General features: G+C 39.8%; 1 protein-coding gene across 1 annotated transcript in view; it reads left to right on the top strand.

The window, feature by feature from the left end:
• Window positions 1-6,220, top strand: part of LOC136399343 (zinc finger protein 420-like) — a 28,193-nt gene extending 21,973 nt beyond the window's left edge. Inside the window, exons 4-5 of the mRNA XM_066374421.1 lie at window positions 1,872-1,945; window positions 4,516-6,220. Coding sequence (XP_066230518.1) covers window positions 1,872-1,945; window positions 4,516-6,129 — 1,688 coding nt within the window. The 3' untranslated portion in view covers window positions 6,130-6,220. The remainder of the gene's footprint in view (window positions 1-1,871; window positions 1,946-4,515) is intronic.
• The last annotated feature ends 9,583 nt before the right edge of the window (window positions 6,221-15,803 follow it).

Below are 15,803 nucleotides of genomic sequence, written 5' to 3'. Positions count from 1 at the left end.
GGTAGGCATGCCAGGTGGATCCTGGTATTTATATTGTTCTTTAGACTCCAAATATAACTGACATCATATAGTATATGTTTGTCTGACAGACTTACCTCACTTAGCACAATACGTTCTATGTGTGTCCATGCTTCTGCAAATGCTGTGGTTTCATTCTTATTTTTATCATCCTTTTATTTCTTAACATTTATATTCACATTTTTTATATTTTTCCTTCATTTTACAATGACCCTGATCCTTTTTTTTCCATGTCAAAATGACCCTCCCTTCCTTTTTTTCTGACAGTAAGAGAGCAAGGGGAGAGATGAAAAGCAACAACTCATAACTGAGTCGCTTTAGTTAGTTGTTCAGTGAGTACTTCTTTTTTTTTTTTTTTTTTTTTCATTTTTCTGAAGCTGGAAACAGGGAGAGACAGTCAGACAGACTCCCGCATGCGCCCGACCGGGATCCACCCGGCACGCCCACCAGGGGGCGACGCTCTGCCCACCAGGGGGCGATGCTCTGCCCATCCTGGGCGTCGCCATATTGCGACCAGAGCCACTCTAGCGCCTGGGGCAGAGGCCACAGAGCCATCCCCAGCGCCCGGGCCATCTTTGCTCCAATGGAGCCTCGGCTGCGGGAGGGGAAGAGAGAGACAGAGAGGAAAGCGCGGCGGAGGGGTGGAGAAGCAAATGGGCGCTTCTCCTGTGTGCCCTGGCTGGGAATCGAACCCGGGTCCTCCGCACGCTAGGCCGACGCTCTTCCGCTGAGCCAACCGGCCAGGGCCAGTGAGTACTTCTTATATGTGCCTTGACTTGGGGTCTTCAGCTGAGGCAGTAACGCCTTGCTCAAGCCAGTGACCTTGGGATCAAGCTAGTCACCATAGAATCATGACGATCCCATGCTCAAGCTGGCAACCTTGATATTATTGTTTGTTTTAAATTTATTTATTTTAGTGAGAGAAAGAGGGAGAGTCGGAAAGAGAGTAAGAAGAAAAGCATCAACTCATAATTGGGGCTCGTTAGTGGTTCATTGATTGCTTTGTTCTATGTGCCTTGATGGGGAGCTCCACCTGAGCCACTGACTCCTTGCTCCAGCCAGTGACCTTGGGATTCAAGACAGCGACCATGGGGTCATATCTACGCCAGTGACCTACTGGGCATAGATAATCCTAAATTTGTGACCCCACAGATAAACTAGTGTACCCACACTTTAGCCGGCTACCTTGGGATTTGGGGGCTGTTTCCTCAACATCTCAGCCAACACTCAATTTATTATACCACCACTTGGTCAGGCCTGGTGGCTTTGCTCTTAAATTTTTGAGCCTGCACTCAAGGCAAATGAGGTCATGTTCAGACCAGAGAGCTCAGGGATTGAGACCTGGTACCTCAGCATCCCAGGCTGACACTGTATCCACTGCATCAGCTCTGGTCATGCTGTTTCTGTTTTTGAAATATGTCTTCAGTACTGCATTCTCTGTGTGCTTGAACAATTACTTTTTTAAAAATGGTCTTTAAAGTACATTCACCCTGTACTGCCATTCTTTTGGAACTGTATTATGCAAAACAAAATGATCTTTCAGGAAGCAGTGAAGGAACCAGTTCATTGAGCATACAGCATTGTCATTTCTGTGTTTCTTAAGAAGAAATTGTTAAGTGGGAATGTTCTTACCATATCACCCTTGTGTGCTTGGGGTTTCAGCAGATATTGTTAGGAATAGATGTAAGTTTTCATTCCTCTCTGATGTGACTTTTTTCATTTTTACCTTTCTTGGTTTTGCCTTTAACTGTTAACCTGCCTTTGTCATACTTAAAATGTAATTTTGTCAGTACTTGCTGGTATATCCATTTACCTTGTGTCATAACTGTGAATATTTATTTTGTATCTTTCAGCTGTGCCTTCTGAAGACAAACGGACCTTGTTACAAAATCCAGGCATAGAAGATTTATTCTCTAAAACAATACTGGTAAGATATGGAAGGGGAGGTTTTGATAATGTAAATGTAATGAAAGCCTCAGAAATTTAGGAAGAATGGTGAGAAGAAAGGATATTAAGATGTACAGAATTAACATGTTGCAACTGTTTTTTGTTATTATTTATATACAGTACCTTGACACACGAGTTTAATTTGTTTAATGGCTGTGCTCATGACTCAGTTTGCTTGTGTGTCAAATCTAATTTCCCTATTTAAATTAATGGGAATGAAATTAATCCATTCTGGCCTCCAAAAACTGCACAAATTTTTTGTTTTAAGTATATGCTTTTATTTTTATTTTTTTTTATTTTTTTCTCAAATGAGAAGCAGAGGAAGACAAACAGACTCCCACATACACCCAACCAGGACCCACCCAGCATGCGCACCAGAGGGTAATGCTCGGCCCATCTGGAGCATTGCTACACTGCAATCAAAGCCATTCTAGCACCTGAGGCAGAGGCCATGGAACCATCCTCAGCACCCGGGCCAATTTTGCTCCAATGGAGCTTTGCTGTGAGAGGGGAAGAGAGAGAAATGAGAGGTTGAAGGGTGGAGAATTAGATGGACGCTTCTTTTGTGTGTCCTGGCTGGGTATCGAACCCGGGACTTCCACAACCTAGTCAATGCCCTACCACTGATCCAACAAGCCAGGGCCATTTATATGCTTTTAAATAAGAAAATGTACTTTATTAATAACAAATATATAATGTAAAGATATAAACTTGTTTATGAAAATATTTACCTTCAAGGTCAGGCAAAGACGCTAGCGGAGGGGTAGGAGACTGGCGGAGGTAGTTTTCATTTCATGCACTATCGCTTAACATAGCTTACTCTCTACACACTTAACACTACATTTAAATGCAAAATTTAACTAACACACTACATATGATATGTAACTTTATTGCTAAATTTAATTGCTATTTTTTTTTACTTTGCTTAATCATCATCATTTTCTTCACTGACTTTTGGCTTTTTTTTTCCACACTTTCCTTGCTTTCACTTAGAGGCCGTTTCAACAAAAACGTTTCCCTGGAAGTTTGTTTCTTCCTCCCTTTCAGAACGTTAGCAGGCCACCTAGTGGAGGGTGTTGAAAGTTCGGGATTTAAATATCCGCTTGTGACTTAAAGCAAAAAATCCCACAACTGACTGCGCATCTCTCAAACAGCTAGCAAGTTAAAGTGCTTGTGTGTCAAGGTACCACTGTATTTAGAGAGAGGTATGGAGAGAGAGGGAGACAGTGACAGAGACATTGAACTTTTCCTATATGTACCGTGACCAGGGATTGAGCCTGCGACCTTAGCATACTAGAATGACAGTGAAACCAATAGAGGGTATTGGCCATGGTGAGACGATTATAATTATTAATTGTTTAAGTGTTTATTCCATGTGGTCTGTTAACCACACAGTTGGTTAGAGCATTGTCCTGAAATAACAACACTGTAGATTTAATCACTGGTAAGGGCACATGGAATAAGCAGTCAATGAATAGACAACAGGGTGCAGAAACAAATGAATGCTTCCCTTCTTGCTCCTCCTTCTCTCCCTACCTCTCTCTGTCTCTCTGAAAATAAAAAAGAAATTGAGTCCCACGTGGATAGGTCGATTGTTTGAAGAATTGTCCTGGAGCACGAATTGCTGGTTTGATTCCTTGGTCAAGGATCATACAAGTGCAAATCAATGCTTTCTCTCTCTTTCCCTGCCTTTCTAAAAAAAGGGAAAAAAACTTATTGCATTGATTTTATCAAGAGAGGAGGAGAAAAATGGTGGAGAGAGACAGGAACATCTATCTGCTCCTGTATGTGCCCTGCTTGGAATTGAGGCAGCAACTTCTGTGCTTCAGGATGATGCTCCAACCGAGATATCTGGCCAGGACGGGACTATTATTTGTGGTTAACTCTTTGTTTTCTAAATAGGTAAAAAATATCACACATTTGTGAAACTCCCTCTTTAAATCAGCTACAATGTCTATCAGTTAGTTTCTAAAAAGGCAAATTGGCTCTGGTTTGTTGCATCAATGCTTCAGTGGCCAAGAATGTGGAGGTCCTTGGTTCAATTCTGGGTCAGGGTCTACAGGAAAAGCAACCATCTGTTTCTTTACCCTTCCCCCTCTTGCTTCTCTCTCTCTTACCCTCTTACAGCCATGGCTGGATTGGTCGAGTGAAATGTCCTCAGGCACTGAGGATGGGTCTGTCGTCTCTTCTCCAGGCCCTAAAAAATGGCTCCATTGCAGAATAATGGAGCAACGTCCCCACATCATCAGAATATTAACCCCTGATGGGCTTGCCCACAAGACCAAAAACTATTCTTTTACTATTACATGTTTTTGAAAAGGAAATCTGGAAAAGTTAGGAAGTTATGTAATCTTTGGAGTAAATAATCACTCAATTTGTTTTTCAAATCTTTTGCCATTTCAATATCTGTAATATTCATTAACTTGGGAGCCAATCTTTACAGTAAACATTGTTTAATAGGTATCAAAATGTAGTTGTTTGGGAATAAATGTAAATGTTAAATGAATTATATCTTTTGGTAAAAGCATATCTATCTTTGATGATTACCAGACTATACATAATGAAGACAGAAGTTATCAATGCAATGAACATTGGAGAACCTTTAAACAAGAATCAATTCATAATCAAAATGAGAAAACTTCATTTCCCAAGAACCATTATGTACACGGAAAAGTGTTTGACCAGATGTCACATTCTAATATTCACCAGGTTATTCATGTTGTGAAGATAACAAATGAACAAAGTAAATGTGTCAAATCTTTTAAACAATCTTCAGCTCATAAGGAAGAAGAAAATATTTATTCTGAGGAGGAAGCTTACACTTATAATTTATGTACCAGAGCGTTCAGTGAAATATTCAATATGAATATATTTAAGAAAGACCATAGTAAAGAAAAACATAAATTTGAAAAATCTGGTAAGATAGTTAATTGGCATTCAAATCTTAGTTTACATGAGAGAAATATTCACACCAGAAGGAGACCTCACAAATGCAGACAGTGTGGCAAAGCCTTTAGCCATTCCTTAGCTCTTTTTAACCATCAGAAAATTCATATTGAAGATAGGTCTCATAAATATTTAGAATGTGGCAAATCCTTTACCCAGAAATCAAAGCTTAATGTACATCAAAGAATTCACATGAGAGCGAAACCATACAAATGCACACAATGTGACAAAGCCTTTAGCTGTTCCACAACTCTTACTGTACATCAGAGAATTCATACTGGAGAATGGTCTCATAAATGTTTAAATTGTGGTAAAGCCTTTAACTGTTCCTCATCTCTTACTATACATCAAAGAACTCACACAGGAGAGAAACCATACAAATGCAGACAATGTGGCAAAGCTTTTACTCAAATCTCAGGTCTTACTGTACATCAGAGAACTCACACAGGAGAGAAACCATATCAATGCAGACAATGTGGCAAAGCCTTTACCTGTTCCTCAACTCTTACTGTACATCAGAGAATTCACACTGGAGAGAAACCATACAAATGTAGACAATGTGGCAAAGCTTTTACTCACCCCTCAACTCTTACTAAACATCAAAGACTTCACACAGGAGAGAAACCATACAAATGCAGACAATGTGGCAAAGCTTTTACTCGACTCTCAAGTCTTACTGTACATCGAAGAACTCACACAGGGGAGAAGCCATACAAATGCAGACAATGTAGCAAAGCTTTTACTCAACTCTCAGGTCTTACTATACATCAAGCAACTCACACAAGAGAGAAACCATATCAATACAGTCAATGTGGCAAAGCTTTGACTCAACTCTTGGGTCTTACTGTACATCAAGCAACAAACACAAGAGAGAAACCATACACATGCACTCAATGTGGTAAAGATTTTACTCACCCCTCCACTCTTACTAAACATCAAAGAACTCACACAGGAGAGAAACCATACAAATGCAAAGAATGTGACAAAGCCTTTAGGTGTTCCTCTGATCTTACTATACATCAAAGAACTCATACAGGAGAGAAACCATACAAGTGTACAGAATGTGGCAAAGCCTTTAGTCGTTCCTCAAATCTTACTGCACATCAGAAAATTCATACTGGAGAGAGGTCTTATAAATGTTTAGAATGTGGCAAAACCTTTATCTGGAAATCGAACCTTACTGTACATCAAAGAATTCACATGAGAGAGAAACCATAGTAATGGAGGGAATGTTACAAAGCCTTTAGTATTCCTCATATCTTACTGTGCATCAGAAAATTCATACTGGAGAGGGGTCTCACAATTGTTTAGACTGTGGAAAAAAATTTTTCCTGAACTCACACCTGACTCTATATCAAAGAATTCACATGGAAGAGAAACCATACAAATATAAGGAATGTGACAAAGCCTTTAGAATTTTATCAAGTCTTACTGATCATCAAAGAGTTCACAGTGGAGAGAAGCCCTATCAATGTCCAGAATGTGGCACAGCCTTTAATTCCTCCTCACACCTTACTTGACATCAGAGGACTCATACTGGAAAAAGACAATGTGGAAAAGCCTTTTGCTAGTACTGAAACATCACTCATCAGGAACCTCATACTGGACAGAAACATTACATTTGTAGGGAATATATGAAGATTTTGCTTGGCAGGGGAATCTTATTAACAAAAATTTATTATCAAGAGAAGCCTTACAAATTTGCAGGTTATGGCAAATTCTGAAATGACTGCTTTCACCTTCCTAAACAAGAGAATACATACCAAAGAGGCACCTTGCAAATGTAAAGTATGTGGGAAAGCCTTTTATCTTTGCTGAAAACTTGCTGAACATTGCAGAATTCATGATGGAGAGAAACAGTAAAAATGTCAGTAATTTGGCAAAACATTTAACTTTTGTTAAAACCTCTTTGACTGTCAGAGAATTAAGTGTTAAAAGGCAATCTATGTTCCAAAGTCTTTGTTCTGATTTGTATCTTAGTCAACATTTGCTGAAACTGGATAGAAGAGTAACAGACATAAAGAACATTAGAAAGCTTTACACAGTATGCCAGCCATACTTGACACCCCTGTGTGCTATAGAATTTCTCCCACCTCGGTTTTCACCATGTTTCAACCTTAGCTGTGTTCTTTGTGTAACTTACCAAATAGTTGCTTTTTATGGTTTATTTTTAACAACCTAAAATTAACGTTAGAACACTGAGGAGTCTGCAGTGGATCATGTTAAAAGTTTGTGCTCTGGGTCCTGCTTCACTCTTTTGGCATTCTGCCATGGCTTCCACAGGTAGACTCAGGCAGGCTGTGCTGTTCCTCCAGGGCTTGTGAGGTATGCATGTGTCTGTTTTAATCTGCGTTGTGGTCTCTTTTGTAACTGCTGCTCACCCTCCCATATCATAGTGCTCTGCTTTACAAATTGTAGTACTTGGAAATCCACTCTAGTATAATAGGAAGTTCTTTTTAAATGTTGAGCTTATGTGTATTTCATATATCTTTCTTTGAGTCAATGTAAAAATTTTCAATGATTTGGTACACAAAAATGCATTACATACATTAGTGATGTAATGTAGGAGTAAGAGGACTGAGGAATAAAGAAATGTGTGTGCATGTCTTCATTAGGGTAGGGAAATAATGCATCAAAATTGGTAATTCAACAAGCAGATAATAATACCCAAGTAGAAATCTCACAAATTTTTCATGTGACTGATTTTTTGTACATTGCATTTCTGTACACTTTTTCTCCAAAATCAATACTCTTGGTTATAGAAACTTACTATGCAGTTATCTTTTTATTTTAATAAAGAACCTACTATAGTTGTGTCTTTTTATTATGGTCATGGAATGTTACTTATATGACCTGCTTAGAGATTTTAAGAATGGCTTTTTTGGACTATAGTGGCATAGAGAAATCAACCAGAAAATGCAGGTAATTTTACAGAGATCACACAAAGTTTCATCTTGTTTAGTATATTTCATTTTTCCATTGGAGAATAATAACATTATATCAAGGTTTTAAAAGTATTCTCAGCCCTGGCTTGTTGCTTCAGTGGTAGAATATCTGACCGACATGTGCATGTTGGGTTTTATTACAACTCAGGATGAAAAGGAAAAGTGCCCATCTGCTCCACCATTCTGCCTCTTCTTTCTCTCTTTCTCACTTTCTCCTCCCATAGCCATGGCTCAATTAGATCGAGGTGGTCCCAGCCTCTTAGACTGACTCCCTGGCCTCCACTTCAGGTGGTAAAAATTGGCTCTGGTTGCAAGGGAGCGTGGGCCCCCATTGAGCAGAGCATCAATCCCTAGTGGGCTTGTCAGGTGGATCCCAGTTAAGACACCTGCTGGAGTCTGTTTCTTCCTCCACTCTTCTCACTAAATTAAGTTTCTCACTTTCTGTTAGTGATGTTATCCAAGTCAATTCCTTGTCTCTGCCAATGTGTTTATCTGAATACTGGGTGATGTCCTGTCACTGTGTTCTTCTGACATTGCATGAAGTGAGCACACAGAGGACATTGCTTTCACTCTAATAGATGCTTCGTAATAAATAAACCTGAATCCCAGTAGCACTGAGGCTGTAGGACCAGGTGGGAGATGATGAACACCCAAGATTCCAGTTGATGTCAATGCTGTCAATGGAGAGAGGACACCTGTTGCCATGCTGCACAACTGGCTCAACTCGGGAAAATGAAGTCTGTGTTATCCCTTCTTGGATAGGTCAGCTGGTTAGAACATCATCCCAAAGCACACAGTTTGCAGATTTGATGTCTGGTTGGGACATGCAGTAACAGATTAATGTGCCTAACTGACTCGTTCACTAAAATGAATAATAAATTACTTTTTAAAAAAAACTGATGTGTTGTCTAGCACAATTAAGATGCTATCAGAAAACTATATTTATTAGAATATTGCAATATTGTACAATGTTTTTTCACCTGGGCACAAAATGTATTGGAAATTGGAGACTCTATATCAAAACTCATGTTCCCTTTGTAAATAAGCACGTCTTGCTTTCTGAAGCAAGTGTAGGAGCACTGGAATGTGAAAGAAAATCACTATCCGAGTTAAGTGAGGAATCCTCCACGCCCACAGAGCAGCCTGAGTTGCGGCTGTGAGCCTGCACCAGTTCATGAGCACCCGAGGAGGCAGAAGCAGCAGAGGGTCAGCATAAAGACCACACTTCAGGAATAGAGAGGACACACAAATTGGCCAACAGTAAATAAAAGCCAGCCTAGGAGTGCAGCTGATATTTACCATGGCATCTGGGCCCAGCAGAGGCAGCCACAAATTCTGGATTGCCTGTAGCTTCCAAAAGGTTGCTAAGGGCCAAAAGCAGTGACCTCCCACTGGTCTGCGCCAGGTTCCAGCCAGGGAGGTCCAGGGCTGGTACATCTAGCAGCCAGATACAGAGTGCATCAGCTCAGGACCTAACAACCCTAGTTAGAGTGGTATCTTAAGAAAAGGCTCCTTACACCTGACCCAGCTAAGGCATAGAAAATGCTGTCACAAACAGCAAAAAGAGCAGTAGCAGCAGACAAGTAGCACACAGCAGGTTACAAACAGCTGAAGCCCACCCAAGAAGATCTAGAAACAACACAACACAACTGAAAGTTGGAGGCAGACAACACCAACCATATACTCAGATAGCTACACAAACACCACATCCAAAGAAGCAGTCTATACAGAGACAAAATGGGAAGACAGAGAAATGCAATTCAACTGAATCAAAAGGGAAATCCCCAGAAAAAGAACTGAATGAGATGGAACTAACCAAGATACTGGATGCAGAGTTTAGAACAATGATTGTTAGGATGCTCAAGGATCTTAGAGCAACAATAGATGGACAAAATGAACACCTAAACAAAGAGATAGCATGCATCAAAAAGGACATTGAAATCATAAAAAACAATCAGAAATGACAATATCAGAAATGAAGACTACACTGAAAGGAATTAAAAATAGGCTGCATGAAGCGGAGCACCAAATCAGTGATTTAGAGGACACAATAAGCGAAAGCATAGAAGCAGAACAGCAAAAAGAAGAGGATCAAGAAGTCTGAGGAAACTAAGAGAGATCTGTGACAACGTGAAGAGAAACAACAGTAGCATAATAAGGGTTCGTGAAGGAGAAAATGAACAAGGGATAGAGAACCTGTTTGAGGAAATCATACCTGAAAACTTCCCTAAATTGATGCAGGAAAAAGTCACACAAGTTCAAGAAGCACAGAATCCCATTAAAAAGGAACCCAAAGAGACCTACACCAAGACACATCAGAATTAAAATACCAAAGCTAAGAGATAATACTAAAAGCTGCAAAAGAAAAGCAGTAAATCACGTACAAAAGAGCCCCCATAAGGATGACATCTGACTTTTCAAAAGAAACACTTGAGGCCAGAAGGGAATGGCAAGAAATATTAAAAGTAATGCAGAGAGAGCAAGAGCCTTCAACCAAGACTTCTTTATCCAGCAAGGCTATTGTTTAAGATTGAAGGAAAATAAAAAGCTTCCCAGGGAGATGACGTCAGAGTAATGGTGGAGTAGGAAGTGATACCGATAAATCTCCCCCAAAACTCAACAAGATCTTCAACCAGAAACAGAAAAACCTATCCTTGGAGCCTCCAGATGTTTCGCAATACAACCGAAGGTATGGTCGAGTGAAAAATTGGCTAAATATATAATCAAACCCCAAAGGAAATAGGGAGTAAGAAATGCTCTGCCTTCCTCACTAACCTAAACAGGGCGGCTTTCACTGGGAACTGAGAATATAGAAACTAAGGTGGGCAAAGGGGGTGAATAGATCCAGGCCATGGCACAAACGGCCAAACCAGGCTGTGGCACGAAGATCCAAGCCAAGGAAAAACTGTTCCTGTGGCAACCCGGGCAATACAAGCTAACACTCACGCCAAACCCAGACAAAGAAAGACAAGTGGAGCAGCCATTTTCCCCAATCCCCTGGTCAGTGCGCGCAGATAGTGGGCGAGAGATTCCTTCCAAAACCCCGGGAGTGGGCACTCGTGTTATCCCACAGAGAGGCAGTCAGAGGCCTTTGTGTGGGTCGAAAGCGGAATCTCTGGACCGCTCCAGCACCCTTAAAAAGCCGCACACGAGGAGGGAGCGAGAACTAATTCCAATGCTGGAACTTTTCCATGCGGGTGGGGGTTTTACTCAGAGGGTGAGGCGGCCGGCCTGATATCCTGGTCTGTGCGCGCAGATAGTGAGCGAGAGATTCCTCCGAGTGTTTCGGCAGTGTGCGCCTGTGTTATCCCACAGCGGAGCAGAGTCAGGGGCCTTTGTGTGGGCCAAAAGTGGAATCTTGGGCTGCCCCAGCACCTTGAAAAAGCTGCACACAGGGACGGAGCGAGAGCCAATTCCAATGCTGGAACTTTTCCATGCGGGTGGGGGTTTCACTCAGAGTGTGAGACTGCCGGCCTGATATCCTGGACTGCGCGCCCAGCTAGTGAGCGAGAGTTTCCTCCAAGTGCCCTGGGAGTGGGCGCCCGCCCATGTTACCGGACAGAGTGGCAGAGCCAGAGGTCTTTGAGTGGGTGGAAGCCCCACCTGATTATGCTAGCAGCTCTAACTGACTGAGCCTTACCCAGAGCCCTGTGCTGAGTGGGAATAGAGTGGGGAGTTGCCAGCTCTTTGAGCCTCTTATTATCCAGGCAGAGGCAGCAGCAACCCCACAGCTGGATTATCAGGCTACTAATTGAGGAAGGAAAGACTAGGAGAGAGGCTCCAGGAACACGGACTCTCTCACTGGTGGAGTCTATAAATGCTAATGAGCCTCGACTGGCGACGAGACTAAAGCACAATACATGACATCACCATAGAAACTTATCAACTGCAAACCTCTACCTGAGCGTGCCAAAGGGGCAGAACCCGGGGTACAGAGTCACCAACCAGGAAGAGGGAGAGAAAAGAAAAAGCAAGAAGATGACCTCTCAAAATCAAGAATAATCCGCAGACTTTATAACCTATCCCATTTTATTGTATTTGTTCATTTGTTTCTCTTATCTTCATTCTTGATATTTTTTATTCCTCCTCCAATTTGGTCGATTAACTCTCTGCTGGTCTTACTCTCTCCTCTCCTTGAACTACACTACCCATAAGTGTTACATCTCCCATTATCTTTTCTTTCCTTTTCCTTTCTCTCTATGAGGGTTGCACTCCAAAACCCTTAACTCTCTCTCTGTCTCTCTCTCTCTCTCTCTCCTCTTTTTTCTTTTTTCTTCTTTTAGTGGTTCCCTCTTTTTTCTCTCTCTCTCTCTTTCTTTCTCCCTCTATATTAGTTTCTTCCTTTCTCCTTTACGTCTCCTCTCATTCAAACCTCAATAACGAACAAATTATCTTATCTGGGACTCAAACTTATGTTTGTGGCATTTTGGTTTTTTTTTACATCACCTTTTAAACTCACTAGCAGTGCTCCTATCCCTGGCTCTCCATTTTATCTAGTTCTTGTTCCACTAAATACAATAGTAATTTTTTAATTTGTCCCCCCATTTTCCTGTTTCCCTCTTATTCCTCTCATCATAACTCTTAGTCAACCAACACCTAAAAGCAAATCATTTCATTCTTGACCCAAATTTTTTCTTATTTGCTTTTTGTGGGTCCATGCCCCCTTCTTTTTGCTTTTCTTTTTCTTTTCTTTTTTTTTTTTTTTTTGCCCCTTTATTACTTTTCCCCAATTCAGGCTCTCCATTACAGGCACTGTTTGTTCTATTTAATACAATATAATTCACAGTTCACCACAAAATTTTCTCAAGAAAGAGGGGAGAGGAGAGGAGAGAAAAAAAGGAGGGGGAGGAATAATTTCCTTTTTTAAAAATTTTTATTTTGTTTTATTTTTCTTTATTTCATTATTAATTTTTTTAAAAAAAACAACTTTTCGATTTTTTATTTTTTTAACTTTTTATTCTTTATTAAATCTCATTAATACTATCAACAAAACCACCCTCACATGCCATTATGGAAGAGAAAATCGAATATCATGGATACCAAAGAAAGAGAGGTAACACAGCTAGATGAGGAAAAATCTATGGAGAAAAAATTTAATATATTGGAAACCTTGGAGCTAAATGACAGAGAATTCAAGATAGAAATCCTAAAAATCCTCCGAGATATACAAGAAAACACAGAAAGGCAATTTAGGGAGCTCAGAAAACAACTCAATGAACACAAAGAATATATTTCCAAGGAAATTGAAACTATAAAAACAAGTCAAACAGAGATGAAAAACTCAATTTCACGAGGTAACAAGCTTACCTAATAGAACAGGCCAGATAGAAGAGAGGAGTAGTGAAATAGAAGACAAGCAACTTGAGGCACAACAGAGAGAAGAAGAAAGAGACTCAAAAATTTAAAAAAAATGAGATAGCCCTACAATAATTATCTGACTCCATCAAAAAGAATAACATAAGAATAATAGGTATATCAGAGGGAGAAGAGAGAGAAAATGGAATGGAGAACATACTCAAACAAATAATAGATGAGAACTTCCCAAGCCTGTGGAAAGAACTAAAGCCTCAAATTCAAGAAGCAAACAGAACTCTGAGTTTTCTTAACCCCAACAAACCTACTCCAAGGCACATCATAATGAAATTTGCACAAACCAACGGCAAAGAAAAAATTCTCAAGGCAGCCAGGGAAAAGAAGAATAGAACATATAAAGGAAGGCCCTTTAGATTATCATCCGATTTCTCAGCAGAAACTCTACAAGCTACAAAAAAGTGGACCCCAATATTTAAAGTCCTGAAAGAGAGGAACTTTCAGCCACGAATACTATACCCATCAAAGCTATCCTTCAAATATGAAGGAGAAATAAAAACATTCACAGATACAGAAAAGATGAAGGAATTTATCATCAGAAAACCCCCACTCCAGGAATTACAATACTAAAGGGGGTTCTCCAATCAGAATCAAAGAACAACAACAACAACAAAAAAAACAAAGCCACAAGTAAAAGCTCCAAGAAGAACACAATAAAACCAAATTTAAACTGTGACAACAACAAAAAGAAAGGGGGGGGGAGAGGATGGAGATTAACGGTAGCAAAGGACGATGGAGTGCAAAAGTACTCACAAAATAGTGCACTACAATGAACAGGATAGGAACACTTTTCATTACTTAAAGGTAACCACCATTGAAAAAACCACCACAGAAACACATGAGATAAAAAAAGATAGCAACAGAGGAAAGATGTATGGAATACAACCAAATAAAAACAAAATATAAAAAAATGAAAGAGAAGGATCAAACAAGACACAAAACTAACAAAGAGCAATATATAAAATGGCAATAGGGAACTCACAAGTGTCAATAATTACACTAAATGTAAATGGATTAAACTCACCAGTAAAAAAGCACAGAGTAGCAGAATGGATTAAAAAAGAAAACCCAATTGTATGCTGCCTACAAGAAACTCATCTAAGTAACAAGGATAAAAACAAGTTCAAAGTGAAAGGCTGGAAAACAATACTCCAAGCAAATAACATCCAAAAAAAAGGCGTAGCAATACTCATATCTGATAATGCAGACTGCAAGACAACAAAAGTACTCAGAGACAAAAATGGCCATTTCATAATGGCTAAGGGGATACTGAATCAAGAATACATAACAATTCTTAATATATATGCACCAAACCAAGGAGCACCAAAATATATGACAGCTACTTATTGACCTTAAAACAAAAACTGACAAAAATACAATCATACTTGGAGACCTCAATACACCGCTGACGGCTCTAGATCGGTCATCCAAACAGAGAATCAACAAAGATATAGTGGCCTTAAACAAAAACTAGAGCACCTGGATATGATAGACATCTACAGGACATTTCATCCCAAAGTGACTGAGTATACATTTTTCTCCAGTGTACATGGATCATTCTCAAGAATTGACCATATGTTGGGCCACAAAAACATCAGCAAATTCAGAAAAATTGAAGTTGTACCAAGCATATTTTCTGATCATAAAGCCTTGAAACTAGAATTCAACTGCAAAAAAGAGGAAAAAAATCCCACAGAAATGTGGAAACTAGGGTCTGACCTGTGGTGGCGCCATGGATAAAGCCTTGACCTGGAAATGCTGAGGACGCCGGTTTGAAACCCTGGGCTTGCCTGGTCAAGGCACATATGGGAGTTGCTACTTCCTGCTCCTCCCTACCTTCTCTCTCTCTCTCTCTCTCTCTCTCTCTTTCTCTCTCTCTCTTCTCTGAAATGAATAAATAAAATAAAAATAATTTTAAAAAAAATGTGGAAACTAAACAACATACTTTTAAAAAATGAATGGGTCAAAGAAGAAATAAGTGCAGAGATCAAAAGATATATGCAGACTAATGAAAATGACAGTACGACATATCAGAATCTATGGGATGCAGCAAAAGCAGTGATAAGAGGGAAGTTCATATCACTTCAGGTATATATGAACAAACAAGAGAGAGCCCAAGTGAACCACTTAACTTCACACCTTAAGGAACTAGAAAAAGAAGAACAAAGACAACCCAAAACCAGCTGAAGAAAGGAGATAATAAAAATCAGAGCAGAAATAAATGAAATAGAGAACAGAAAAACTATAGAAAGTTAATAGAACAAGGAGATGGTTCTTTGAAAAGATCAAGAAAATTGACAAACCCTTGGCAAGACTTACCAAGAAAAAAAGAGAAAGAACTCGTATAAACAAAATCCAAAATGAAAGAGGAGAAATCACCACGGACACCGTAGATATACAAAGAATTATTGTAGAATACTATGAAAAACTTTATGCCACTAAATTCAACAACCTAGAAGAAATGGATAAATTCCTAGAACAATACAACCTTCCTAGACTGAGTCAAGAAGCATAAAGCCTAAACTAGGGGTTGTCAAACTTTTTATAAATACCGCCCACTTTTGCAGTGCTGGTCAA

The sequence above is a fragment of the Saccopteryx leptura genome, chromosome 3 (assembly GCF_036850995.1).
Source record: "Saccopteryx leptura isolate mSacLep1 chromosome 3, mSacLep1_pri_phased_curated, whole genome shotgun sequence".
Taxonomy (NCBI): domain Eukaryota; kingdom Metazoa; phylum Chordata; class Mammalia; order Chiroptera; family Emballonuridae; genus Saccopteryx; species Saccopteryx leptura.
This window is presented reverse-complemented; position numbering and strand designations above follow the sequence as displayed.